The following is a 26,896-nucleotide window of genomic DNA, read 5'->3' as shown; positions in this document are numbered from 1 at the left end:
TTAAAAATTTAGCATCTAAGCAAATTTTTGCTAGATGGCAGGGAATCCTCTCTGTTTTTGACTTTTACATAGAGTTTATTAAAGGAAGTGATAATTCGTCACCTAACTTCTTAACTCGTGAATTTTTGCAGGGAAATTATGCATCGACAAATAGACAAGGGCAAGAATAAGGCTAATAAACCTTCAAAGGAAGACCAACCTATGCAGTCTTTCAGTGGCAAGGTATGTAATAAACAATGTAATATTAGCTAGAGTTTCCTGTTATTTGATATTAGTATTTTCTTGCTTATTTTAATTGTGTTGCACTTTTTTATCCTTTCTTTTCCGGTCTTCTGCCTCGAGAATTTATTCCTTGAGAAAACGGCTTTGGCCACTCGTCGCGTTGCCTGAATAACATCCTGTTTAGCCGTGAGGGCGTTTTGGATGTTGGCATAAATCGTTGACTGTTTATCAAGCCATGAATTCTTGAAGCAGAATATTGTCGAAAAATAAGGATAATTTAGGAAGCAGTGCTTCTAGTTCTAGTAGTAATAAAGAAATAATAATTTCAAAAAATTTTAAAAAATCAATTCAAAACTGGAAAATTCCAAATGAACCTTCCCTTTATAAACGGAAAGGAATTTTTTATACATCTCCTTGCGATTATATCGTAAAAACTGTTGAAGAATCCCTTACATTAGGAACGAGATTTAGCTCTTTTAAACTTCTTTCTAAATCTTTAATTGAAGAACATAGGAAGAATTTCAAATTCCTCCATCTTGGACTAGTTCAAATTGGACTAAAACCTGCAACTAGAATTGGTTTAATCACCTCTGCTTTAATTGCAGTCCGTGACAAAAGACATATTAAGTTTCATGATTCTTTGTTAGGAATTGTAGAAACTAGTCTTTGCGATGGACCAATTTACTTTAGTTGCTTTTCCAACTTTGTGTTGTCTTTAACAAACATGACCTTAATGCATGCTTTATGCTTAGATATTAAAGGAAGCAAAAAATGTTATTCTTACATACAGAATACAATATAAAGTGATGAATACTACTTTTCCAAGATGTAAAGAAATTTCTCATGGGTCTGAAAAGCAGACTACTCTTTTTATTACTAATTTAGAAAAGAGCAATGTTAAAATTCCCCAGACTATTGCTTGGGATCAGGTTAAGTTACCTGAAAAATGGCTCCTTGAAGAGGCCATAGAACCTGAAAAACCAGAACCAAGAAAACATTAAGACATTATTGAACACCCAAACGGTGATGTCGAAATTAGGTTTTCTGATACAAGAATAGCTCGTCTAAATTTAAGACAGCCAAGTAGAGTATCTACCTCTTCTGTTCCTTTGTCCGGCTTTGAAAAGGAAAATATTAGAGGAACAACTTTCTCTCCTTCGGGAATAAATCATCGTGAATATAAAGTTGAAATTCCTTCTTCTAGTGCTTCTAGGAGAAATTCTCCTACTCCTTCTACCATGGGTTGGAGTGATTACTTCATAAATAACCTTACAAAGGATGAAAATCCTTTTGAAGGAGAAGCTCTAAACTCGTTTAACTCGGAAGATAATTCTGTCAAACGAAAATGGTTTTATTTAAAAGGTCAAGAAAGCCAAGCAAAATGGATCAATCTTTATAAAAAATTCCTAAAAAGGATATTGGTTGCTTTCTATACTTTTTCGAGTTTATTGAAAAATTTTATGCTCATCAAAAAATGAAATTTCCCTATTTTGAAGATAAAAATTTTGTTTCAAACATTAGCTCTTCCTATAAGCAATTTGTGACTATTTCGGGGAAAATTGTCAAAAGCATCCATCCTCCCGAAGTATATCTTTCTTTTAAATACAATGAAGATGATATAATTGTTGCTCCTTATAGAAAAGGGATAGGGGGGAAAATTGAGTAGAATTGAGAAAATCCCTGAAACTCCTATGGAAAAAACCTTTGTGAAAAGAGACGATAAGGTTTTATTTAAACCTATGTCTTCTGAAAAATTAAAATTGAAAGTAATTCCAAACTCCTCTTCAGATATGATAGAAGAGTTAGGAAAAAGACTTAAAAGTCTAAATATTGAAGAAAACAATTGTGCTCCTTTAAATCAAGGAGAATGATTGACGTCTGAATCAGATCAAGAAGATCAAGGTATAGATGCTTCAAGCGAATCTGATAAACAGACAGACCTTATTGATAATCAAATAGATCAATTTAAAAATTAAGAATAGAAGGGAAAAATAACCCTTTTGAAATCAATAAGATATCGTCTTCTTATAAGAAGAGAATGGTCTATAATATTCTGGAAAAGCATTATTATCATAGGCCAACACCGGTTGACATGCAACTTGAGCAATTTGCTGAATATAATGCATGTTCTTATGATGGAAAATCCATTAATGAATGAAATATAGACGGATTATCTGAATATCTGATTCAAGCAGTCATTAATTATATGACTATGTATGCTTCGGCTTGCAAATTAATGGTACTGATGATAGGACCATTGCTCAAGCAATTGTCCAAGGGTTTACTGGCCAACTAAAAGGTTGGTGGGATTTTTGTTTTAATGAAACAACTAAACAACAGATTCTATCTGCTGTTAAGGTTGAAAACAGGAATGACACTCTTGTCAAATTCCTGATAGTGTTAATACACTACTATACACTATAGCCAAACATTTTATAGGAGAAACCTCCTTACAGCTTGATAAAACTCAAGAACAATTGATGAATCTTAGATGTCATAATCTCTCTCAGTACAAGGGTACAAAGATATTTTATTTTCCAAACTTTTTACGAGAGAAGATTGCCATCAAGATTTCTGGAAAGAAAAATTCTTATCAGGATTGGCACACTTCTTTGCTGAAAGAGTCCGAAATAGGATTAAGCAAAAGAATAATGGCGAAATTCCCTACCATATCTATACATATGGAGATTTATCTTCAGAAATAATTTCTGAAGGAATGAATATATGTAGTGAAATAAAACTCCACAAACAAGTACAAACAGAAAAGGTACTTGGAAAAAAGATTATCGGTGACTTCTGTGAACAAATTGGAGTACAACCGATTAATCAGGAAAGCTCTAAAAGAGTAAAAAATAGAGAAAAGTTTAGAAAATCCTACTAGTATAGGGAAAAGGAGTTTAGAAAGCCCAGAAGGAAGAAAAAATACAAAAACTCAACCTTTATTTAAGAAAGAGAATATCCTTCCAAGAGGAGTAAAACTCCAGTATGCTATAAATGCCATAGGCGGCATTACGCTAATAAGTGTAAAATGAAAAGGAAAATCAATAGTTTATCTATTGATGAAGGATTAAAAAGATCCTTAGAAAAAATTCTCTTATCTAATTCTAATGAAGAAGAAGATTTAAAAATTTTTGCTTTAAATGAGGAAGAATCTTCATCTGAAAATTCTATCTCAAGCGATACAGATTGTGATGGTCATTGTGACTATTAGAAAAGTCTCTGTAAAACTAATAGTTTATGTGTTCTAACCAGAGATGAGAATTTCATTCTTGATATTATTGATCAAATCGGTGATCCAGATAACAGAAGGCAAGCGCTTCAAAATTATATGAAGCATTATAATCCTAATTTTGAAAAGGTTAAAATTGAGGAACCCAAACCAGAAGCTTATAGCTTAAAAGAAATACTTGGAAGAGTTAAAAGCTCTAGTAAGGAAAAAGAATTAAGCCAAAATGATCTGGCTCAGGAAGTTAAAACTCTTAAACAAGAACTTACAAGTTTAAAAAATAGTTTCACTCTTAGAACTTGGTCAGTAGAATAAACCTGACTCTAGTTCAGAAGAAGAAGAAGCTGAGACTTCGGAAAACAATAAGGATAATCTTCTTGGATCCTTAGTTTTTGTTAATGGTATCAATAGAGTAATTACTCATAAATGGTATATTCAAATTACCATCATTGTTAAAAAAGAATATCTGGTAACTGCCAGAGCAATGGTTGATTCGGAAGCTGATCTTAACTGTATCAATGAAGGATTAATTCTCTCACGAATCCCTGAACACAACCAATGGAGAAAAACTAAAAGTAAATTATAAACTTGAAAATGCAGTTGTCTGCAATAATGGAATCTGACTTGAGATGCCATTTATAATGGTAAAAGATTTATCTCATGACATTATTCTTGGAAATCCTTTTTTACATATTCTTTATCCCATCCAAAGCATTGATGAAAAAGGAATTACAAGTTCTGTAAATTCACAGAAAATCTTTTTCAAATTTATAACTGAACCTCGATATCACGAGATTGATGTTATTCAAAATAGAATCAAGAGAAAAGAAAAATTTTTAAATTCTTTATCTCAGGAATTAAACTATAAAAAATTAAACGAAAGTTTAAAACGAACTCTAAATAGAATAAAACAGTTTCAAAATTTTATTGAAAAATTTGTTTGTGCAAATATTCCAAATGCATTTTGGGAAAGGAAGAAACATATTGTTCATCTTCCTTATGAACCAGATTTTAAAGAAAGCTCAATTCCCACTAAAGCTAGGCCTATTGCTATGGGCCAAGGCATATGGAAATTTGTAAAAAGGAAATAGAAGAGTTATTACTCAAAAAACTAATTAAACCTTCTTATAGTCCTTGGAGTTGTCCGGCATTTTATGTTGAAAATGCAGCGGAACTTGAAATAGGAGTACCCAGGCTTGTTATTAACTATAAGCGACTAAATAAAGCTCTTAGATGGATTAGGTATCCTATCCCAAATAAAAGAGATAAAAATGCTTTGAAAAGAAATATCACCGAAAGACAAAACTTTTGAAGGAGAGAGAAGCTCTCCCTTCTCTCTAGAATTCGTCCACTCCCTCTCCCTCCCCTTTGAGGGAGGTGTAATGTGATTGTTGCATCCAACACATGGTGAAGTCCGGCGATAGGTCGTCGGAGGGGGGTGCCGCGGCCTTGGTGTACACGGCGCAACCCCTCATCCCGTCGGAATAGAGTTTCCACTCTCGGGCAAAATCAAAGAGGGTTGGCACGCCGCACTCGGAGAAATCACGTCGTGCCCTCTTACGCGCCGGGCTAGAAGTTAGTTCGGTGGTTAGTAGGGCTAAGAAGAAGATAACCTTTGAAATGGCCGATTGTCTCTTAGCCAAACACCATGGAGAAGATAAGAGGTCACCGGAAAATGATCAAACCTTCATTGGGGAGATGTTGAACTCCTTAGCTCAAATGGCTAAGGATGGGAATGTGACGACCCGCAAAAGGTAAGGGCGCGACCAAGAGGTGGTGGCTGGAACCACGCCGACGCCGGTTCGCCGGGATCTTGGTGACACACACAAGGAATTCGAGTTGGTCAAGCATTCGGCCAATGCAAGTACCATACTTCACGCATGACTTGTGAGGGAGTGGTTGCATGTGAATTGCAAAATGAGGATAAGCCAAAGGTCACTTTGCATGGGCAAGACAATGTTGGCCATTTTTTGGCAAATGCCGTTTTGATTTCAAATTCAGCCACATGTGATATTTCTCCCTCTCTCGACAATGATGGATGCATGAGAGACCACGCCCTCGATGTTCACCCGCCGGAGGCATTGCTGGAAAAGATGTCGTCGCCGGTGAGAGCGTGGAAGGCGGCGAGGGAACTTTTCTTACATGGGGGGACGGAGGCCGAGGAGGGAACAAAAACCATGCACAACCTCGGGAAGGCCAAGCCAATTCCGTTGGATGCCGACAAGATCAAACCGTTGGGGGCACCCGGTTGTTTTGAAGGTACACCCTCCCTCTCCTTTACCAATCTTGAAATGGAATATCTTTCGGAGAAGCTAGGATTAGCCATTGTCGGAAAGTTCTCCCACTCACTCCCATCCATATTCCAAATCCAAAAAGGCTTGGGGGCTTGGGGATCGTCGGGTCATTTACTTGGAAATATTTGAATGCTAGGCATATCTTACTCCAATTCCAAGAGATGGCCGATTATGCTAAGGTGCTAAGTGGACCTGGTGTAAACTCGACTTGGTTTATTGGTATTCACCCGATGAGGGTCAAGTGGGTGCCGGATTTTGACACTTTCTTCGAGTCGCCGATTGTCGTCGTATGGTGTAACATCATGGGTATTCCGGCTCACCTTTATGAGGAATCGACCCTCATGGCGATAGACAAGCTTCTTGGCAAGCCACTACAAGCCGACCATGCCACCATTAATCAAACCCAGCTATCCTTTGCTCGGATATGCATTGAGATTGACATCTCCACCCCCCCGACGAAGGAGATTATCCTCAATATTCTAGGAAAAGCATCAAGATACAAAGTGGCATGGGACCGTATCCCAACATTTTGTGCCAATTGTAAACATGTTGGGCACGTCATTGATGCGTGTCATGCTTTGGGTAGGAAGGAGCGTGTTGGAGGCAAGGTTCACCGATCGCCAACAAAGGTGGCTCCTTCGAGCCATGTCTCCAAGAACACACGCCGAGAGTGGCGCCCAAAGGCGGACTCACGGGCTGGCACCTCAACGAACATTGAGCATCCAATCAAGGATAAAGATGGTGCCAACCAAGAGAAGGACAAGGAAGGTACAAGGATTATTGTTCCGTCGGCTCCAAGGGAGGTGAAGCGGACCCAACCAAATGTGGATGAAGATGGTTTCCAATTGGTGTCGAGGAAAAGGAAAGGCAAGGGACATGAGGGCGATGTGCACCTCAAAGCGCAACACATTGATACATGGCATTTGAAGGAGAATGTTGCTACGATGACATTTGGGATTGAAAAACCGGGTGTGAACGAGTCGGGCATTGGCTCAATGAGTGTAGAATGTGGACCTCCTAACCGGGAGATGGAAGGCTTCATTGAGGACCTAGACCCAGGAGGGTGCGTCCCTTGTGGAGGCATCCCTATCGCGGACCCTAATTAGGAGATGGACTAAGGTTTTTGATGATGCACAGGCTGGCTGCATCATAGTAATTGTAATAGGTTCTCTAAGAGTATATAAGTTTTTTTTAAAGCACCCTAAGGGTGCAGGGTTAAGGTGATGGAGACACAACCAAGCTGATCTACAAGGACAAGAAGATGGATCCATTGATCATTCCAAGTGGACCAATTACAAGAGCTAGAGCTAAGAAGATAAAGGAGTCCATGTTGCTTTTAGTTGTTGAAATAAAAGCCCAATTACAAGACCATTCTACATTGGGCCAAGTGGTGAATATTATTCAAGTTTGTGAGCAGCCCAAGGCTTGAAGTTTGGAGTCGCTACATATCACATTTTGGAGGCCCAAATTGATGATACATGATGCATTTTCGTCCAACTTGGAGCAGCCAAAATGAAGGGTCTATTTTTGTTATATTTTATGTTAAATAAGTGACTTTAGATATCCTAGAGTTACACCAAAGGTTTAGGAGTTACTTTTCTTTTATTATGAGTCTTTTTAAGTGTCTTAAGTTGTACTAATGATGTGAGACTTTTAAGAGTCCATTCTAGCCTATAAATAGGCTTGTAAGCATGTATTTGAAGACACCATTGATCAAATACGAAAATAAACTTTGTCTTGTGAGTTGAATTCTCTTTGTAGAGTTTTTCACTTGTTTGGAACTTATCAAGATACTTTGAGCAAGTTCTTGTGGCGTTCAATCATACCGAGGTTCTTGGCTGATCATATAGCCAACGGGTCGAGGTTTTCCAAGCTCTGGAAGTGGATCAAACCAGATTATCAATCAAGGGAGTCCGCTGCCAAACCTTATACGTGGGGTTCTTGGATCAATATATCCAACGGGTCCTTCCTCGTATCCCAATCTATATCATTTGGTATCACGAGCCAACTGGTATTGATCTATCCTTAGCTTTATCTTACATTGTTTATCTTTCATATCCTTGAAAAAAAAACTGAAAAAAGGAAAAAAACCGAAAAAAAAGAAAAAAACGAAATACATATTTCACCTCATATTTTCTTGACCATTTCCTTTCATCCTTCATTCAAGGGCTGAAGTTTGGTTGGTCATTATTAGTTCTTGTTTGTTCTTGATTTGTTTTTTACTTGTGTTATCTTTGCAAAAGAGAAATAGTGGTAAAAGGCTTGAGTTGTGAGATTATTTGAGGGGAGGTAAAAGCCAACGAGTGATACGCACGAGTGGTTTGAGAGGTTTATTTTTGTGTGATACACGAGTGAACTGTGAGGATGGATTCTACTGATGAAAATCAAATTGATTCTATGTTGCAAGCCATGCAACAACATTTTAGAAGGCTTGGACGTGTTCTGGAAAGTGTTTCAGAGCGCTTGGAGAGGCTGGAACTTCAAGCAAATGCAAACAATAACGAGGAAAAAGAGAGTGGATGAGAGGATAATGCTTCACATAGGCATCGAAATGAGAGGCATGGAAACGGTAGAGGAGGGTGTATGTAACGCCCGTACTTTTTATGGAAGATGACGCACGTAAATCGAGGAACGGTCGAAGGAATTATATTTGGAACAACACCAAATATTATATTTTTTTTCGTTGGGCGTTTTTAATCGTTGTGAAGACAAGATAACAAAATTTAATAAAGTTCCCGTGAATTTTTTTTTAATTGACGAGGGAAAATACGAAAAAAATTATAATGTATGAATTTATTTTGGACTTTCCCAAAATAAATTTGAAGTCCAATTAAATACAAAATAATTGGATTCTTATTACTTTTTAAATCTTCCAAATAATAGTATATTACTAACTTGGGCTTCCAATTTATCTTTGAGCCCAAACCAAAATGTACTTAATTTGAGCCCAACAACATGGGATTCAATAATTTCCAAGCCCAAAAGCTTTCTTCTTCCTCTCTCTCACAAAATGGTCGACGGTTTCTCCCCCATGACGCACCAATCGGTTCCTCCACCCCTCTAACTTCCCCCATTACTTCCACAACTCAAGAGACACCCACTACATCCTTAAACCATTACCTAAACACCTCACATTACACATCAAAGAAGGAAAAAGAAAAGAAGCGGCGAGAGGAAGTGCCGAGGAGAAGGAGAAAGCCTTGAGCCATCCACCTTGTGTTTTCTACCATCTTTTTCAATCTTCTTGGAGGTATAATCCATTCCTATCATTAATGTGTTGTTTTAAGCTTTACATGCATATAGCTTTGATTATCCTCCATAACCGAGTTAAGTAGAAACCGACGTAGAACCAACCGAACGATCGCCGTAAGTAGTCGACGCTATGAAAGAACTTAACTTTTTGATGAAAACGCGTGTTGCGGGTTGATTCGGGGTTGTTCGGGGTAATTTTCAAATGGGAAGAGGTCACCGTCGGCAACGGGCGACGGCGGACGTGCCGCGCTCGCCGGTGCTGCCGACGGTCAGAGGCTGGACCTCCCACGGCAACGACGGCGACGTTCCTCTCCCCGGAGAGGCAACAGCGGCGCTGGAGCAGGCGGCGACGGTGGCGCAGAGTGACGACCGCGGCTCTTTCCCTGCGGCCTGCGACGGCGGCGAACGGAGGGGCGAGCAGCATGGCGTCGCGACGTTCCCCACCCCGGCGGCGACAGCAGCTTCCGACGGGCAGCAGCTCTTCCGGTAACGAGCGGCGGCGGTTGCTGCGTGTTTTCCGTCGGCCGAGAGAGAAAACGGGGAGAGAGAGAGAAAGAAATGAGATAGAGAGTGAGATAAGAATGGGCTATGTTAGTTTTCTTAGATTGGGCCTCTTTTTTTTTCTTTTTAAAGTTGGGCCCATTTGTGTTGTTTTGGAGATATAAGGTAGTTGGGCTTCCTAATTAAATTATTGGAGGAATAAGGTAGACTAAGTAAATAAACCTTTGGGCCGTCAATTAAAATTTAATCGGGGAAAATTATTTAATTAATTCCCGGAAGACTTTTTGAGGAATGAATAATTTACCTAAGTATGAAATGATACTTTTTCAACGGTAAATAATTACAAAAAGTTAAGCATGCGCTTGAATAATTTTTTAGAAATTATTCCGACGACATGGAAAATACGAGGAGCCAACGGAGGAAAAGAACGAGCGTAAGCGGCCGACCGGCGTCGCACGCGATGCCTTTGGCGGCCGCCGAATAACTTAAAATGCACGAAAACCGAGAAAACGAATTAAAAGATTTAATTAGAGTGCATGCATTCTAAAATGGTTTTTGTTACCGAGATTGATATGAATTTTATGTATTTTCCGAGAAGGTGGTTTGCACGCACGCTAAAAGTCAGAACGAGGAACTTTTTACGGAAATCCTAAGCTTTTGAGGTAGACTTTATTACTTAAACTCTTTTATTTGAAATGATATGTTATGGTGAGATAAGGGCGGTTAAAATAGTATGTCATGCCGTATTTTATGTTTTGAATTGCCTATCTGATTGTCTACTAGGATAATGTCCTACTAGACTTTGATGGTTAACGAATTCGGGTCTGACTAGGGAGTGAGTCCCTACTCAGACTAGTGCACTGATGGGGATCGTGAGCCGTCCTTTGTGGTCGGCCGGTCCAGTGATCGAGTTTGTGGCCACATTCTCGTTTCACATGATGGTTCAGATATGGTACATGATGAAGGATGATGATGATGATGTTTGCATGCGCATGCACCTTTTTAAGGAATGATTTAGTGTTTCTCGGCCTTTTAAAGTAAAACCCGAGTTTCACTCAATGATGGCTTGACATATCTTAGCGATGAATGTATTCCGGGCATGAGTTCACTGAGTGCATCAAGTACTCAGCCCCTGCATATATTTTCCCTATGTGCAGGTTGAGTGTGGACGGGGGACGGAGGATGTTGAGCATTGGACAGAGACAGTATTCAATAAATGATCCGGTTGCTATTGTGTCTTCATACATAGTAGTAGCTAACTCTCAAATGCTTCCGCTATGCCAAGTTTAGGAATTTCTTTGAGTTCCTTTGAATTGTCAAACTATGTCATTCACGTTATGTACCTTCAGGATTTGGAACCCTGTTGATAAATGAAATTTCGTATTTCGACCGATATGTCGTACTTCTTTGATTGTTTCCCTTTCTTCCCCGCTTCTTAATTCCCCCACTAGTCACGATTCCCCGTATTTTCTATCCTTAGGAAGCGCGGGCGTGACAGTGTACAAATGAAGTTGATGGTGATTTGAGAAGCATCAAACTGAAGATCCCAACATTCCAAGAAAGGAGTGACCCCGAAGCTTATTTGGAGTGGGAGAGAAAGGTGAATCTCATCTTTGAATGTCACAACTATTCCAAGGAGAAAAAGGTTAGGCTTGCTGCTATTGAATTCACTGACTATGCTATAGTTTGGTGGGATCAATTGACAACTAGTACAAGGCGATATGGAGGAATACCAGTTTCGACTTGGGATGAAATGAAAGGCATAATGCGTAAGAGATTTGTACCTTCTCATTATTTTCGTGAATTGTATAAAAAATTACAATCTATGAAACAAGGTACTAAATCTGTTGATGAGTACTACAAAGAGATGGAGATTGCTATGATTATGGCAAATGTTGAAGAAGATAGAGAAGCAACCATGGCTCGATTCTTATGTGGGCTGAATAGGGAGATTACAAACATTGTGGAGCTTCAACACTATGTGGAGTTGGAGGACATGGTTCATATGGCCATGAAGTTGGAGGGACAATTGAAGAAGAAGTGAACAATCCAAAAGAATTTTTCAACAAGTTCTCATTCTTCAAGGACAAAAGAGTGGACTTCATCCAAATCCAATTTTGGGGCAGCTTCTAAACCCCAAAATGAAGCGTCGACATCCAAGTCCAAAGAATTTGAGAAGGGTAAAGATATTTCTACTTCTACTTTTACTCGAAATAGAGATATCAAATGTTTTCATTGTCAAGGTGTTGGACACATTGCATCTCAATGTCCAAACAAAAGGGTGATGATTTTGACGCCAAATGGAGAGATAGAATCTGAAAGTGAACGTGAAGATGATGATGATAAGGAGGAGGATAAACAATTGGAGGAGATTGGACCAGAACAAGGAGAACTTTTGGTGGTTCGAAGGGCTCTAAACATGCAAAACAGAAACGATGATCAACAAAGGGAGAACATCTTCCACACAAGGTGTTTGGTCCAAGGTAAACTTTGCATAATGATTATTGATGGTGGTAGTTGTGCAAATGTTGCAAGTTCTGAAATGGAGGAAAAGTTGAGCTTAACAACGGAAAAACATTCTAATCCATACAAGCTACAATGGCTTAATGAATGTGGAGAAATTCAAGTGACTAAGCGAGTTCTAATTTCGTTTTCAATTGGCAATTATAAAGATGATGTTCTTTGTGATGTTGTGCCAATGCATTCAAGTCACATTCTTTTGGGGAGGCCATGGCAGTTTGATCGTAGGGTGATTTATGATGGATTTCACAACCACTACACCTTCAAGCACAACAACAAGTCTATTATGCTTGTCTCATTGACACCTCAACAAGTTCAAGAGGACTCACAGAAATTGTCACAAGCAAGGAGAGCTCGTGAGGTTGAGAGAAAAAAAAGTGAGGGCATTGAAAAAGAGTCGAGTGAAAAAAAGAGTCGAGAGAAAAGTAAGAATGAGAGAAAAAAAGGTGAGGGCATTGAAAAAGAGTCAAGTGAAAAGAGTCCGAATGAAAAAAAGAATTTTTATGTGGGAGCAAAAGAAATAAAGAGTGCAATAGTTGAAAAAGAGAGTCTTTTCATCTTAGTGTACAAACAATATTTGTTTACCACTAACGAATTAACCACTTCTTTGCCAAGTACTTTTGTGTCTCTTTTACAGGAATTCAAAGATATTTTTCCAGTGGAAGAATCAAGTGGATTACCTCTAGTAAGAGGTATTGAACACCAAATTGACCTTTTTCCCGGGGCAGTTCTACCAAACCGACCAGCCTATAGAGAAAATCCCGAAGAGACCAAGGAAATTCAAAGGCAAGTGCAAGAGTTGTTGGACAAAGGAAAAATTCGTGAGAGCATGAGTCCATGTGCTGTTCCGGTAATTGTTGTTTCTAAGAAATATGGATCATGGAGGATGTGCATCGACTGTCGAGCAATCAACAAAATCACGGTAAAGTATCGCTATCCTATTCCTAGGCTAGATGATATGCTTGATGAATTGCATGGATCTGTTGTGTTTAGTAAGATCGATTTGAAAAGTGGTTATCATCAAATTCGAATTAGAGAAGGAGACGAATGGAAAACAGCCTTTAAAACAAAATTTGTTCTATATGAATGGTTAGTAATGTCTTTTGGTTTAACTAATGCACCAAGTACTTTCATTAGATTGATGCACCATGTTTTGAGAAAATTCATTGGAAAATTTGTGGTTGTTTATTTTGATGATATTCTTGTCTATAGCAAAAATGTGGATGAACATCTTAACCATGTGCGTGCAGTTTTGGATACCTTACGAAAAGAATCATTGTACGCAAATCTCAAAAAGTGTTCTTTTTGCATGGATAAAGCTGTTTTTCTGGGTTTTGTTATAAGTGCTAATGGGATTGAAATGGAAAAGGAGAAGGTGAAAGCTATTTTAGAATGGCCAATTTCTCAAAATGTAGTACAAGTTAGAAGTTTTCATGATCTTGCAAGTTTTTATAGGAGGTTTGTCAAGGATTTTAGTACAATTGTTGCACCTTTGAATGAAATTGTGAAAAAGGATGTTTGTTTTTATTGGGGAGAAAAACAAGAGCATGCTTTTAATCTCCTTAAAGAAAAACTTACAACTGCACCAATTATTTCTTTGCCTAACTTTGATAACATGTTTGAGCTTGAATGTGATGCATCTGGAGTAGTCATAGGAGCTGTTTTGTTGCAGGATGGAAAGCCAATCGCTTACTTTAGCGAAAAGTTGAAAGGAGCTCAATTGAACTATCCAACGTATGACAAGGAGTTATATGCTTTGGTTAGAGCTTTGGAAACATGGCAGCATTACTAGTGGCCTAGAGAGTTTGTAATTCATACGGATCATGAATATCTCAAGTACTTGAAAGGTCAAGGTAAGCTTAGCAAGAGACATGTTAAGTGGGTGGAATTCATTGAATCATTTCCCTATGTAATCAAATACAAAAAGGGGAAGAAAACATTGTGGCTGATGCATTGTCTCGGAGGTACATTTTGATCACTGCTTTGAGTTCTAAGTTGCTTGGTTTTGAGTTGATTAAGGAAATGTATGATAATGACCCGGACTTTTCTTCTATCTATTTAGCTTGTGAGCATGTTGCATTTGACAAGTTCTATAGGCATGATGGCTATTTGTTTAGAGAAAATAAACTGTGCATTCCTAAAGGTTCTATGCGTGAATTGCTTGTGCGTGAAGCTCATGGTGGTGGTTTAATGGGGACTGCTTTTTCTGCAGGCTTTTTCTGCAGGCTTTTTCTGCAGACTTTTAATGGAGATTGTAACTGCTTTTTCTGCAGGCTTTGAGGGGGGTTCGAGCCTGGAAGCAGAGGTTTCGGCCCTGCTGGTGGGTGTGGAATTGGGCAAGCAACATGGCAATAGACTGTGGATTGAGACAGATGCCGACATGGTGGTTAGATGGATGGCGGAAGAGCAGCTTGGTTCTGCCGAGACCTGCACAGACTTGAGGAGGATCAGGCAGGAGCTGCAAGACATGGAATGGAGGGTATCGCACATCTTCAGGGAAGGTAATAAAGCTGCGGACTTCCTTGCAACCATTGGGTCACAATCGGGAGCGAGGGTGACTTATTCTTGAAGCTTGGTTCCGGCCCAGGTAAAGGCGCTGTGCAGATTGGATCAGCTTGGGCTTCCCAACTTTAGGTTTACTTGAGGTTTTATGTAATAGCTTTTCGGGTGTTTGGTCTGAGATAATCCACTTTTGGGATAATCTTTGAATAAATCTTTCGTTTTGATGATATAAATGGGATGAGGGACCTACTCAACCCTCCACCGTGAAGGTGTTCGATAAAAAAAAAAAAAACCATTTCAGTCGTCCAGAGCCTTTGCCCTAGCGGCAAGGAGCTTAGACATTATTGCATGAGGTGCTGAGTTCGAGCCCTCTTGACATCAGTTGTAATTTCCTCCTATCTATGGTATAGAAGTTTATTTGTAATTTCCTTCCTTATATAGGAGTTAATTTAAAAAAAAAAAAAAAAAAACCAAACCATTTCAGTCCCATATATATACAGGGAAGGAGCTGCAAGGGCTAGAATGGAGAGTGTCCCATATATACAGGGAAGGTAACAAAGCTGCATATTTCCTTGCAGGTATTGGAGTTCTATCGGAGGAGAAGAGAGAATATACAAGAAAATCCCCCCCCCGTGTTGGGGCATTTTGCAGATTAGACCAGCTTGGTCTCCCCAATTTCAGGTTTTGATCGTGGGTACTGGTGTTGCCTTTGGATAGTATGGAGTGTAATGATTGCTCGGGAAAGGATGGACAGGAGTGTTTCGGCTGGCTCAGGCACAGGCTCACACAGTTGGACCAGATGGCTTCTTGCTTCGAATTTGATAGCTTGTTTACAGTTTTCCTTTGCTTTGTTGAAAGTAGTATGTTGCCTTTGTGTGACTGTCCACTTTTGGGATAGTTGGTGTATAAACTTTCTGTTTGATGATATATATGGGATTAGGGACCTACTCAACCCTCCACCGTGAAGGTGTTCGATTGACAAAAAAAAATGAAACCATTTCAGTCCTAGCGGCAAGGAGCTTAGACATTATTGCATGAGGTACCGAGTTCTAGCCCTCTTGACATTATTTGTAATTTCCTCCCTTATATAGGAGTTATTTTTTTAAAAAAAAAAACCAAACCATTTTAGTCTAAACGAATTCAAAACTTTCATTGTACGATCCTTGTTGCGTAATAGCATCAAGATATGATCATTTTGGTTGATATAATATCATAGTAATTGTCATATCTAAAAAGCTTATTTGAAGCACAACTTTTATATATGTGATTACTTGGCCAACAAGCACACCTTTTATGATGCATGTAATGAAATGGTATCGAATACAAGATCATTTTGGTCAATAGAGCATGTAATCATTGTTATCCAGAGGAAGTTCATTTGAAATATAACCTTTTATTTTTGGGTCCACTTAGCTAACAACGAATCCATTTCAATAAAACGCCCTAAAAACCTTCAATGTACGATTCCTGTTATGTAATAGAATGAGGATATGATCATTTTGGACGATATTACATCATAGCAATTGTCATATCTTAAAAGCTTATTTGAAGCATAACTCTTATACATGGGTTTACTTGGCCAACAAGAAAAAATTTTGATTCGAAATTGCCTACAATCATACATTTTTTTTATGTCTGTAATGAAATGGCATCGAAGACAAATCATTTCGGTTAATAGAGCATAATAATCATTGTTATCTATTGGAAGTTCATTTGAAATATAACTCGTTGAGGGTCCTACTTAACCATCCACCGTGAAGATGTTCGATAAAAAAAAAACCAAACCAAACCAAACCATTTCAGTCCAAACGAATTCAAAACTTTCATTGTACGAAAAATAAACACCCCTAGGGGTGGAGGGTTAAGGCGGACCCACACCTGTGCATTACCAAAAACCATTTGCAACAACCAAACAAACACCGAGTCGCCCAAAAGTGACGACTCGCCATGACAAATTAGAGTACAACGAGGGCCTCCCTAACAATTAGAGAGGTCGTCTATATACTCTCAAAAACCCTATTACAATTTTGATGCATCCTGTGCTTCCTCAAAACGTTAGTCTATATCCTAGTAAAGGCACGCAATAGGGATACCGCCACAAGGGATACACCCTCATGGGTCCAGGTCCTCGATAAAGCCCTCAATGTCCCGGATGGGGGGCCCACATGCGACACTCATTGGGCTAATGCCCAACTCATTCATTCCCGATTTGTCACTCCCAAATGTCACCATAACAACATTCTCGGTCAAATGCCAATTGTCGATGTGTGGGCAATTGATGTACATATCGCCCTTATGTACCTTGCCTTTTCTCTTTCTCGACACCAATTGAAAACCATCCTCGTCCACCCTTGGTAGGTTCCTACTAGCCACGCTTAGCTTCGACGGTTCCTCACCCGGTGTACCCTCAATGTTTTTCGCTTGGTTGTTACAATCTTTAGCCTTCTCCGGATGTCCAATGGTCGACGAAGTACCGGACCACGTATCCGCCTTAGGACGCCACTCATGGCGGTTGAACTTGGGGCCAAGGCTCGAGGATATCGCCTTGGTTGGAGCGTGGCGGTCCTTGCCTCCACCTCGAACCTTTTTTCCCGATGCATGACAATCATCTTTCCCATGCCCAACATGTTTACAATTGGCACAAAATAATGGGATACGATCCCATGCCACTTTGTACCTTGAATCTTTACCTCGGATAGTGAGGATGATCTCTTCCGTTGGGGGAATTGAGATGTCAATCTCTACACATATCCTAGCAAAGGAGAGCCGACTTTGATGAATTGTGGTATGATCGGCTTGTAGTGGCATGATCGGCTTGTAGTGGCTTTCCAAGGAGCTTACCGATTGCCATGAGGGCCGATTCCTCATAAAGGTGAGCCGGGATTCCCATGATATTACACCAAACGGCAACAATTGCGACTCAAAGAACCTGTCAAAATCCGGTGCCCACTTGAACACCCTCATCGGATGGATATCAACATACCAATTCGGGCTCCCATTAGGACCATTTAGCACCTTAGCATAATCGACCACCTCTTGGAATTGGAGTAAAATATGCTTAGCATTCAAGTATTTCCATGTAAATGCACCAAATAACCCCATGCCACTAAGGCTTTTATGGATTTGGGTTGTGGACGGAATCGAATGGGAGAACTTCCCGACAATGGCAAGCCCTAGTTTCTTCGAGAGGTAATCCGTTTCTAGATCGGAAAAAGAGAGAGATGGAGTACCTTCATAAAGCCCGGCTGTCCCCAAAGGCTTAGCCTTGCCGGCGTCCAAGGGGATTAGCTCGGGCCTTAGATGGTTGGTTGGGGCCGGTGTGCCCTCCACGGCCTCAGTCCGCCCACGGGTGAAAGGATTCCTCGCCGCCTTCCACACATTCGCCGGCGGGGCTAGCTTTTCAGGCAAAGACTCCGGCAGTGCCAGTATCTCCAGCGAAGATTCCGGCAGCTATGCCACGGGGGCACGGTCTTCCTTGCGTGTATCGGCCTCAAGGTGGAGATAGGTAGCACATGGTGATGCTTTGGAGTACAAATTGTCATTTTCCACATTTGGACCAACACTTTCTTTCCCATACAAAGTAGCCTTTGTTTCTACCTCATTTTGCAAGTCACATGTTTCCAACACATCACATGCCACCCCATCATCTAGCTTAGGACCCATGTGATGCATTGTACTTGCAACGGTCGGCTGGTGGTCCAGCTCACTCCGGCACGCCGGCACCGGCGACAGTCCGACCACTTCCTCGGAGGTGGGATTTTCTATTACAATCGTAGGGGGACGCCCTTCATTCGCCATTTGAGCTAACGAGCTCAACATCTCCCCAATATAGGCTTGCCCAAGTTCCGGCGATCCCCTCCCATCACCATGTGCCTCGGCGGCTAGGTTCTCTACCATTTCAAATGCCATCTTCTTTTTGGCCCTACAAACATCCGACCCAAATTCTGAACCGGCACAAATGAGGCCTCGACGTGGCTCTCCGAATGCGGCGTACCTGCCCGCTTTGTTATAGGTCTTGAAATCGAGGGGAAATTCTATTCCGTAAAAGAGAGGGGTTGCGTTGTGGAGCTGACCGCGGTGACATCCCCCTCCGGAAGCTCACCACCGGATTTCACCATGGAATCAGGTGCAAGCACATGTCACCTCCGCCCGGACAAGAGATACCTTGGCCGAGAGACCGTGCGTGCCCCTCGGCTGTCCCGTCGGCGGGGAAGACGCCTAGGTAACAGTCGACGTCGAGGATTTTTAGAGAGAGAAGTTAGAGAGAAAGGAGAGAGAGAATGTTTTTAGCGTTCAAGTTTAGCACAACTTTTATATATGCCATTACTTGGCCAACAAGCAAACCTTTTATATCAAAATTGCCCACAATCATACATTTTATGATGCCTGTAATGAAATGGTATCAAATACAAGATCATTTTGGTCAATAGAGCATGTAATCATTGTTATCTAGAGGAAGTTCATTTTTTTTAATCTATAAAACCTGACCTTTATTGGATTATAATAGATATGGTCAGTACAAGATTGTTACAACATACATCCACCCAAAATTGCTCGGCCAAAATGTTATTTCCACCCAATAAATAAAGTTCAATCACTCTCTCCTTATGCCTATCTAGATTTCAAGAGACTGTCATACCGGGATTCAGCCCGATCCTCCTGTAGCCCGTTATCGTCTTCTCTTTCTTCTTCTTTAGCAAACTCCTCAATCAATTGGCTCTGCCTCTGTGTCAGGTTTGTCGGAATGCTAACGTTAAAGTGCACATATTGATCACCAAATGAAAACAAATTTTGGACTTTAATCCCCTTTTTCCTCAAGACCACCTTCTGCCCAGGTTCAGTGCCAGGGCGAACCTTAACAACAACATCCCTAGAGAGTGTAGGAACCTGGATCGTTCCTTCCAAAATTGCCTGAGTGATGCTCAAAATTGTATCAACATGGATATCAGCCCCTTCTCTTCGGAACACTGGGTCTTCTTTGACCTTAATCATAACATAAAGATCGCCTGGTTGATTTCCATCAGGATCCGATCCACCACTTCTGGGGATTTTAATGGTTTCATTGTTGTCCACTCCTGCCATGATACTCACCTTCACAGTCTTCGGCCCTTTTACTACCTGCTTACCCCTACAGGACTTGCAGAAGTTTGAAACAATTTTTCCAGCTCCCTTACAATTTGGACATGCAGCTTGAAGTGTGAAAGGACCATTTTGTGAGATAACCATGCCAGAACCTCTACAACATTTACAAGTTTCAGGCTTTATTCCAGGAGGAACACCAGCTCCACACAAGTTTCACAAGTTAAATCAGTCATGACTGACAGTGTTTTGGTGCATCCTTGGACAACTTCCATAAAAGATAGTTCAACAGCAACCTTAACATCTTCTCCACCCATGTCCCAATTGAATATGTTGAAAATATCGGCATTTCTGAATATGTTCTGGAAAGGATTAAAGCTTCATGCCCAACCTGATCATACTGTTGGCGCTTTTCTTCATCCTTTAATACCTCGTATGCTTTCTGGACTTCTTGAAATTTCTTTTCAGCTTCCGGGTCATCTTTATTAGTATCAGGATGTAACTGCTTCGCAAGCCCGTAATAGGCTTTCTTGATTTCAGATGCTGTTGCATTTCTATTAACACCAAGGACATCATAGAAATCTCTTGACAATTGTGCAGTGGCATGGATTGACTGTTTGGGGCCTAAAATGTCCCAAAAACCAGGCTTTAACACATTACGTGCATCTCCATGATTTAAATAGAAAAGACCCCTTGATTGACTGCACGGTGCGGCGCCGACGCTCCTACACCCTCCCTTGAAGAAGGAATTGCAAGTCGAATTGAATAAGAATTGTGGCGCAGAAGGGACGTAAGAGAGCGGCGGGCGAGGCAATAGCAGTAGAGAATCGAGATTGGGGTAAAACCCCCTCTAGAGGAAGTTCATTTGAAATATAACCTTTTATATTTGGGTTTACTTAGCTAACAACGAAACCATTTCAATCAAAATTCCCTAAAAACCTTGAATGTACGATTCTTGTTATGTAATAGCATCAGGATAGAATCATTATGGTCGATATTAGATTATAGTAATTGTCATATCTTAAAAGCTTATTTGAAGCACAACTTTTATATATGTTTACTTGGCCAACAAGCAAACCTTTTATATCCATCTGGGACAAAAACATTATCCCCACAATTCCAGTGTTCCTTTGGCGCCTCCTGGCCAATAGAATACCCGTTGATGCAAAACTTCAATGGAGAGGAGTTGCTCTTGCTTCCAAATGCCGTTGCTGTTCTAATCCAGGTGAGGAGTCAAGACTTCATCTGTTTGTGAATGGAGTGGCGGCAGCTTAGATATGGAGCCAGTTTTCGAGATGGTTCCCAGAAGCTCCGGAGTTTGGTAGAAGAGATTGCAGCCTTGAAGAGCGGCTGAGATGGTGGCAGAGGCACTTGAAATGCAGGAACAAACGTCACATTTGCATTCTGATCCCGTGCTTAATTTTCTGGTACATCTGGACAGAAAGAAACGGGTGTGTCCATTGTGAGAATGTCTTTAAAACTGAAAATGTTTGTAAAAGAATTGTGTTGCACTTGCGAAATTTGGTGCTGGCAGGACAAATTGGCCCGGATCATTGGCAAGGATGTGTGCCGAGAGTGGATTTTATGACAGCAAAGCCCAGAGAGTGCAGAACAAAGAGAGTGGAGAAAGTGCAGTGGAGGCCTCCAGATTTCTCGTGGTTGAAGCTTAATACAGATGGTGCTTATGAGGGGGCTTCAGGTAAGGCAGGAGCAGGGGGTATTATCAGAAACCATTTGGGAGACATTGTGGAAGGCTTCTACACACCTTTAACAGCGGCATCTGGTTTTGAGGCTGAATTAAAGGCTCTACTGGAGAGAATTGTGATAGCAAAGGCACATAGTTGCAATTTGTGGCTGGAAACAGATGCGGAGAGGCTTTTCTCAATCCTGGAGAAGAACCATTTGTGGCCAGCCGAGATGAGGCACAACATGGCAAGGATATACATGGAGCTTAGAGATATCCAGTGGAAGGTAACGTGCATTCGGAGAGAAGGTAATAAGGTTGCTGATCTGATGGCTTCTCTGGGAAAGGAGAGTCAGTCCCTGACTAGACTTGGGGTAAGCTTGATCCCTGCGAGAGTACGAGCCTTGGCAAGATTAAACCAGCTAGGTATGCCTAGTTTTAGATTTTGATTTTGTCCCTTGTGTTTTGTGGCTTGCTTTTAGGCTGATTAGTCTGTTTTGTTATAGTTCTTGGTTTGTACCCTTCCTTCTTGGTCCATTCACTTTCAGGATTGGGCTGTGTTTGAAACTTTGTTTACATGATATATATGGGATGAGGGACCTACTTAACCCTCCACAGTGAAGGTGTTGAAAAAAAAGCAAACCTTTTATATCGAAATTGCCCACAATCATACATTTTTTGATGTCTGTAATGAAATGGCATCGAATATAAGATTATTTTGGTCAATAGAGCATATAATCATTGTTATCTAGTGGAAGTTCATTTGAAATATAACCTTTTATATTTGGGTTTACCGTGTCTATACAGTGTGCGTAAAGTGTGCTATTTTGAGCATGAAAGTGAAGAAGATACTTAATAAAAGATTCTTAATATATTATGTCTTCATACATAATATTATTCAACTCTCGAATGCTTCCGCTGAATGTTGTTTCTTTCGATTGCAAGTATTGTAGACTTAATTTTCATTTTGAGTTGTTGATTGTTGAAATGATACTCTGAGTGTATTGTGTACTTTGTACGTGCAGTATGTGTATTGTGTCTATACAATGTGCGTAAAGTGTGTTATTTTGAGCATGAAAGTTAAGAAGATAGTAAATAAAAGATTCTGAATATATTATGTCTTCATACATAATATTATTCTTCTCTCGAATGCTTCCGGTGATTGTTGTTTCTTTCGATTTCAAGTATTGTTGAGTTAATATTCATTTTGAGTTGTTGATTGTACAAATGATACGTTGAGTGGATTGTGCGGGCAGTGTGTGTATTGTGTATATAAAATGAGCGTAAAGTCTGTTATTTTTGTGTAGCTTCTTTAGTATGAGTATTTTGTGTATAATGTGTGTAGTATGTGCAATCCATTTAGTGTTTATGTATTTTATTTATATTGTGTTTAATATTTGTAGATGCGCCACATATGTATAAATTGTGTATTTTATGAGTATATTTGTTGTATAGTATATAAATTGTGTATTTTGTGGTAATATCTCTAGTGTGTTCAATGTAGGTATGTATGTTTGCAATACATGCGTTATTTATTTTTTTTATAGTGTGTTTAATATTTGTGGTATGTACCGCGTATGTATACTAAGTGTAGTGTGTATAGTGTGTGTATTGTGTACTTTGTGCGGGCATTGTGTGTATTTTTTCTATATAATGTGCGTAAATTTGTTAATTTTATGTAGCGTCTTCAGTATGTGTATAGTGTATTTTATTTATATTATGTTTGTGTATTTTGTTTATAGCATGTCTAATGTTTATAGTATGTGTTGCATATGTATATATAACGAGTGTAGGGTTTTTATATTGTTTGTATTTGTGTGGTGTATATACCTTGTGTACAATGTGTAGTGTGACCTATGAGGCAATCCTAGATCGGAAGGTGCAAGAGTTGCGAAACAAGTCGATAGCATCCGTGAAAGTGTTGTGGAAACACCATGGTCCCGAGGAAGCCACGTGGGAGTTAGAAGATAGAATGAAAGTAAAGTACCCCGAGTTGTTTATGTGAGATGATCAAATTTCGGGATGAAATTTCTGTTAAGAAGGGAAGGATGTAACATCCCAAAATTTTTGTGACCTTTATTTAATATATGTCGATTGGAAATTTCATTTATGAAATTTAAATTGTTGCTACGTGATTGAGTTTGATTACGTAGAATAAATCGTCATGGGGAATTGGAATGAAGTGTTATTTATATTTTAATGTGGGGAAAATCAATTTAAATAAGATCATGCATTTTGTTCTAGCCAAATAAAGTGCCTATTGTCGGCCCCTCCAATTATTGGAAATTTTATTCTTTCTTGGACTTAAATAATTGTTTTGGGATATTCATCCAAATTAAATCCAAATTAAATTATCCCTAAATTGTGCTACATGAAATTCGAACTCTAACCTATTATTTTTGTGAGTTTCGAACATTCTCTATTTTAATTAGGAGGATTGGTACCTTGTTGATTTCCTTTAGCTATTTTAAATCCAATTAAATCTTGCCACATTTTATTCCCTCACCCCAATTAAATTAAGAGTTGAATTATTTCCTTGTGGCTAATTAAGCCAATGTTCGCCCCCCTATTTGTAGAGGAGAATATATTTGCTTCCTATTTGTGGAATTCCTTTTAACTGATTAAACGATCGAATTTTGACATGAAATTTTAACTGATTAAACTTCAAGGTGTTTTCTGTTTTGTGTGTGAATTTCAGCCTCTTTTGACGAAAGATGAAAGTTTAATAAATTTTTGAAGTTGACTACCCAATTCTGCCAGAAACTTGTATTCTCGCCCAGAAAGTTTCGTTTTCTATTTGACCGACCAAATGGCCTCCTTTTGATGTGCCTAGGACTGCTTTCCGCACTCGTTATGGCCATTATGAATTCGTTGTGATGCCATTTGGACTTACTATCGTCCCGGTAGTTTTCATGGACTTGATGAATCGAGTTTTCCACGAGTATCTCGATAAGTTTGTGTTAGTCTTCATTGATGATGTGTTAGTATACTCGAAGAACGAGGAGGAGCATGGATGGAACCTGCAAACTGTGTTGGAAACGTTACGAAAAGAGAAGCTTTATGCCAAGTTCAGTAAGAGTGAGTTTTGGTTGACTCAAGTGAACTTTCTTGGTCCTATCGTGACCGGCTAATAGAAGTCAAGAGGACCCAGTGAAGGTCGAGGCTGTGCAAAATCGAAAGTCACTGAAAATGTCCAGTGAAATTCACAGTTTCTTGGGATTGGCTGGATACTGCAGACGTTTCATCGAGGGATTCTCTAACATCGCGAGACCGATGCTGCAACTGTTAAAGAAAGGAATCAAGGTGGTTTGGACGCCGAAATGCCAGGCGAGTTTTCAACTGTTGAAGGAGAAATTGACTGCAACACCTGTCCTAGCGGTACCAGAACCCGACAAGGACTTCGTCGTCTCTACTGACGCGTCGAAAGTAGGACTAGGATGCGTGTTGATGCAAGATGGGAAAGTGTTAGCATATGCTTCCCGACAATTGAGACCAAACGAGCTGAATTTTCCGACCCATGATTTGGAGATAGCAGCAGTAGTGCACGCACTGAAAATTTGGAGACATCATCTCTATGGAGTGAGATGCGAGATATATACGGATCACAAGAGTCTCAAGTAGTTCTTCGAGTAGAAGGAGCTAAATATGTGACAAAGACGTTGGCTAGAGATCGTGAAGGATTATGATTGCGGTATTCACTACCATCCAAGCAAGGCGAACGTAGTAGCCAATGCTTTGAGTAGGAAGAACCAACCTCAATTGGCTTTTTTTGCTAACGCAAGAGGAAGCGTTGATTCGCGAATTCGATAGAATGAGATTGGAAATAGTAAAAGCGCCCGAGATAGTAGGAGGAAGAATAGCGACGCTAGTGATTGAGCTAGAGTTGAGAACCAAGCTCATAGAAGCCCAACGACATGATGAGAAGTTGGAAGAGTTACGTGTGAAGGTGAGAGCCGAGAAGCTCGATCATTACCGTGAGGAGGAGAATAATGCTTTGACATACGATGGATGATTGTGTGTGCCGAGTGATGAGGTGCTAAAAGATGAGATTTTAAGTGAAGCGCACGACATGCCTTACACTGCTCACCCCAGAAGCACGAAGATGTATCGAGATTTGAAGCAACGTTTTTGGTGGAATGGAATGAAATGAGACGTGGCGTCGTATGTGGAGCGATGTCTAGCATGCCAACAAGTGAAGGCCTTACACCAACGGCCATATGGGAAATTGCAACCACTTGAAATTTCCGAATGGAAGTGAGAGCATCTAACTATGGATTTCATGACGGGTTTGCCAAAGTCACAAAAGGGCAACACTGCAATTTGGGTGATCATCGATCGACTAACTAAAAGCACGCACTTTTTACCAATTCAAATTTCTTATGGTGCGGACAAGTTAGCAAAGCTCTACGTGAATGAGATTGTGCGTTTGCATGGGGTGCCAAAGACCATTGTGTCCGACCGTGATACGAAGTTCACATCAAAGTTTTGGATGAGTTTGCAACGGGAATTGGGCACACAACTGACTTCAGCACTGCTTATCACCCACAATCGGACGGACAGTGAGAGAGGACGATTCAAACGCTTGAGGATATGCTGCGAGCCGTTTTCTTAAATCAAGGGAAAAGTTGGGAAACTGTTCTATCATCGGTTGAATTCGCCTACAACAATAGCTACCAAGCGACGATCGATATGGCTCCGTATGAAGCCTTGTATGGCAGGAAGTGTCTATCCCCGCACTATTGGGATGAAGTTAGCGAGAGGAAGATGTTAGGACCCGATGCTATAAAGGAAATGACCGAAATTGTGCATCAAATCCGCGCAAGGATCAAGGAAACTCAAGATAGGTAGAAGTCGTATGCTGACGTGCGTCGAACGGAAATCAAATTTGATGTTGGTGACAAAGTGTTCTTGAAAGTATCTCCGACGAAAGGAGTTGTGAGGTTTGGATTGAAGGGCAAGCTGAAACTGCGCTTTGTAGGACCGTACGAGATTATCGATGAAGTAGGTCCTGTAGCGTATTGTTTGGCGTTACCTCCCAGTTTTGGGAATGTGCACAACGTGTTCCATGTGTCGCAGTTGTGCAAGTACGTGTTCGACCCCAAGTATGTGATTCATCAAGAGGAAGTGATCCTAACCCCCGACATGAGCTACGAGGAAAGGCCAGAGGCAATCCTAGATCGGAAGGTGCAAGAGTTGCGAAACAAGTCGATAGTTTCCGTGAAAGTGTTGTGGAAACACCATGGTCCCGAGGAAGCCACGTGGGAGTTAGAAGATAGAATGAAAGTAAAGTACCCCGAGTTGTTTATGTGAGACGATCAAATTTCGGGACGAAATTTCTGTTAAGAAGGGAAGGATGTAACATCCCAAATTTTTGGTGACCTTTATTAAATACATGTCGATTGGAAATTTCATTTATGAAATTTAAATTGTTGCTACGTGATTGAGTTTGATTATGTGGAATAAATCGTCATGGGGGAATTGGAATGAAGTACTATTTATATTTTAATGTGGGGAAAATCAATTTAAATAAGATCATGCATCTTGTTCTAGCCAAATAAAGTGGCTATTGTCGGCCCCTCCAATTATTCGAAATTTTATTCTTTCTTGGATTTAAAT

General features: G+C 40.1%; 1 protein-coding gene and 1 pseudogene across 1 annotated transcript; one reads left to right on the top strand and one right to left on the bottom strand.

Annotated features, from left to right (window-relative positions):
• Window positions 1–19,128: 19,128 nt before the first annotated feature.
• Window positions 19,129–20,687, bottom strand: LOC121804028 (annotated as a pseudogene).
• A 71-nt stretch (window positions 20,688–20,758) lies between these two features.
• On the top strand, window positions 20,759–21,771 carry LOC121804027. The gene is made up of 3 exons (XM_042203580.1): window positions 20,759–20,821; window positions 20,872–21,654; window positions 21,763–21,771. The coding sequence occupies exons 1-3, from the start codon at window positions 20,759–20,761 to the stop codon at window positions 21,769–21,771; spliced, it is 855 nt and encodes a 284-aa protein (XP_042059514.1).
• The last annotated feature ends 5,125 nt before the right edge of the window (window positions 21,772–26,896 follow it).

Source organism: Salvia splendens, chromosome 5, assembly GCF_004379255.2.
Source record: "Salvia splendens isolate huo1 chromosome 5, SspV2, whole genome shotgun sequence".
Taxonomy (NCBI): Eukaryota; Viridiplantae; Streptophyta; class Magnoliopsida; order Lamiales; family Lamiaceae; genus Salvia; species Salvia splendens.
The sequence above is the reverse complement of the archived record's forward strand: the minus strand, read 5'-3'. Positions and strand labels throughout refer to the sequence as shown.

What these genes read in the sequence shown, in the direction of transcription:
- LOC121804027 (XM_042203580.1), top strand. Translation starts at nt 20,759, where the DNA reads ATGCAAAACTTCAATGGAGAGGAGTTGCTCTTGCTTCCAAATGCCGTT. An exon ending in CCGTTGCTGTTCTAATCCAG is followed by an intron (nt 20,822 to 20,871) that starts GTGAGGAGTCAA and finishes GCGGCAGCTTAG; the next exon opens with ATATGGAGCCAGTTTTCGAG.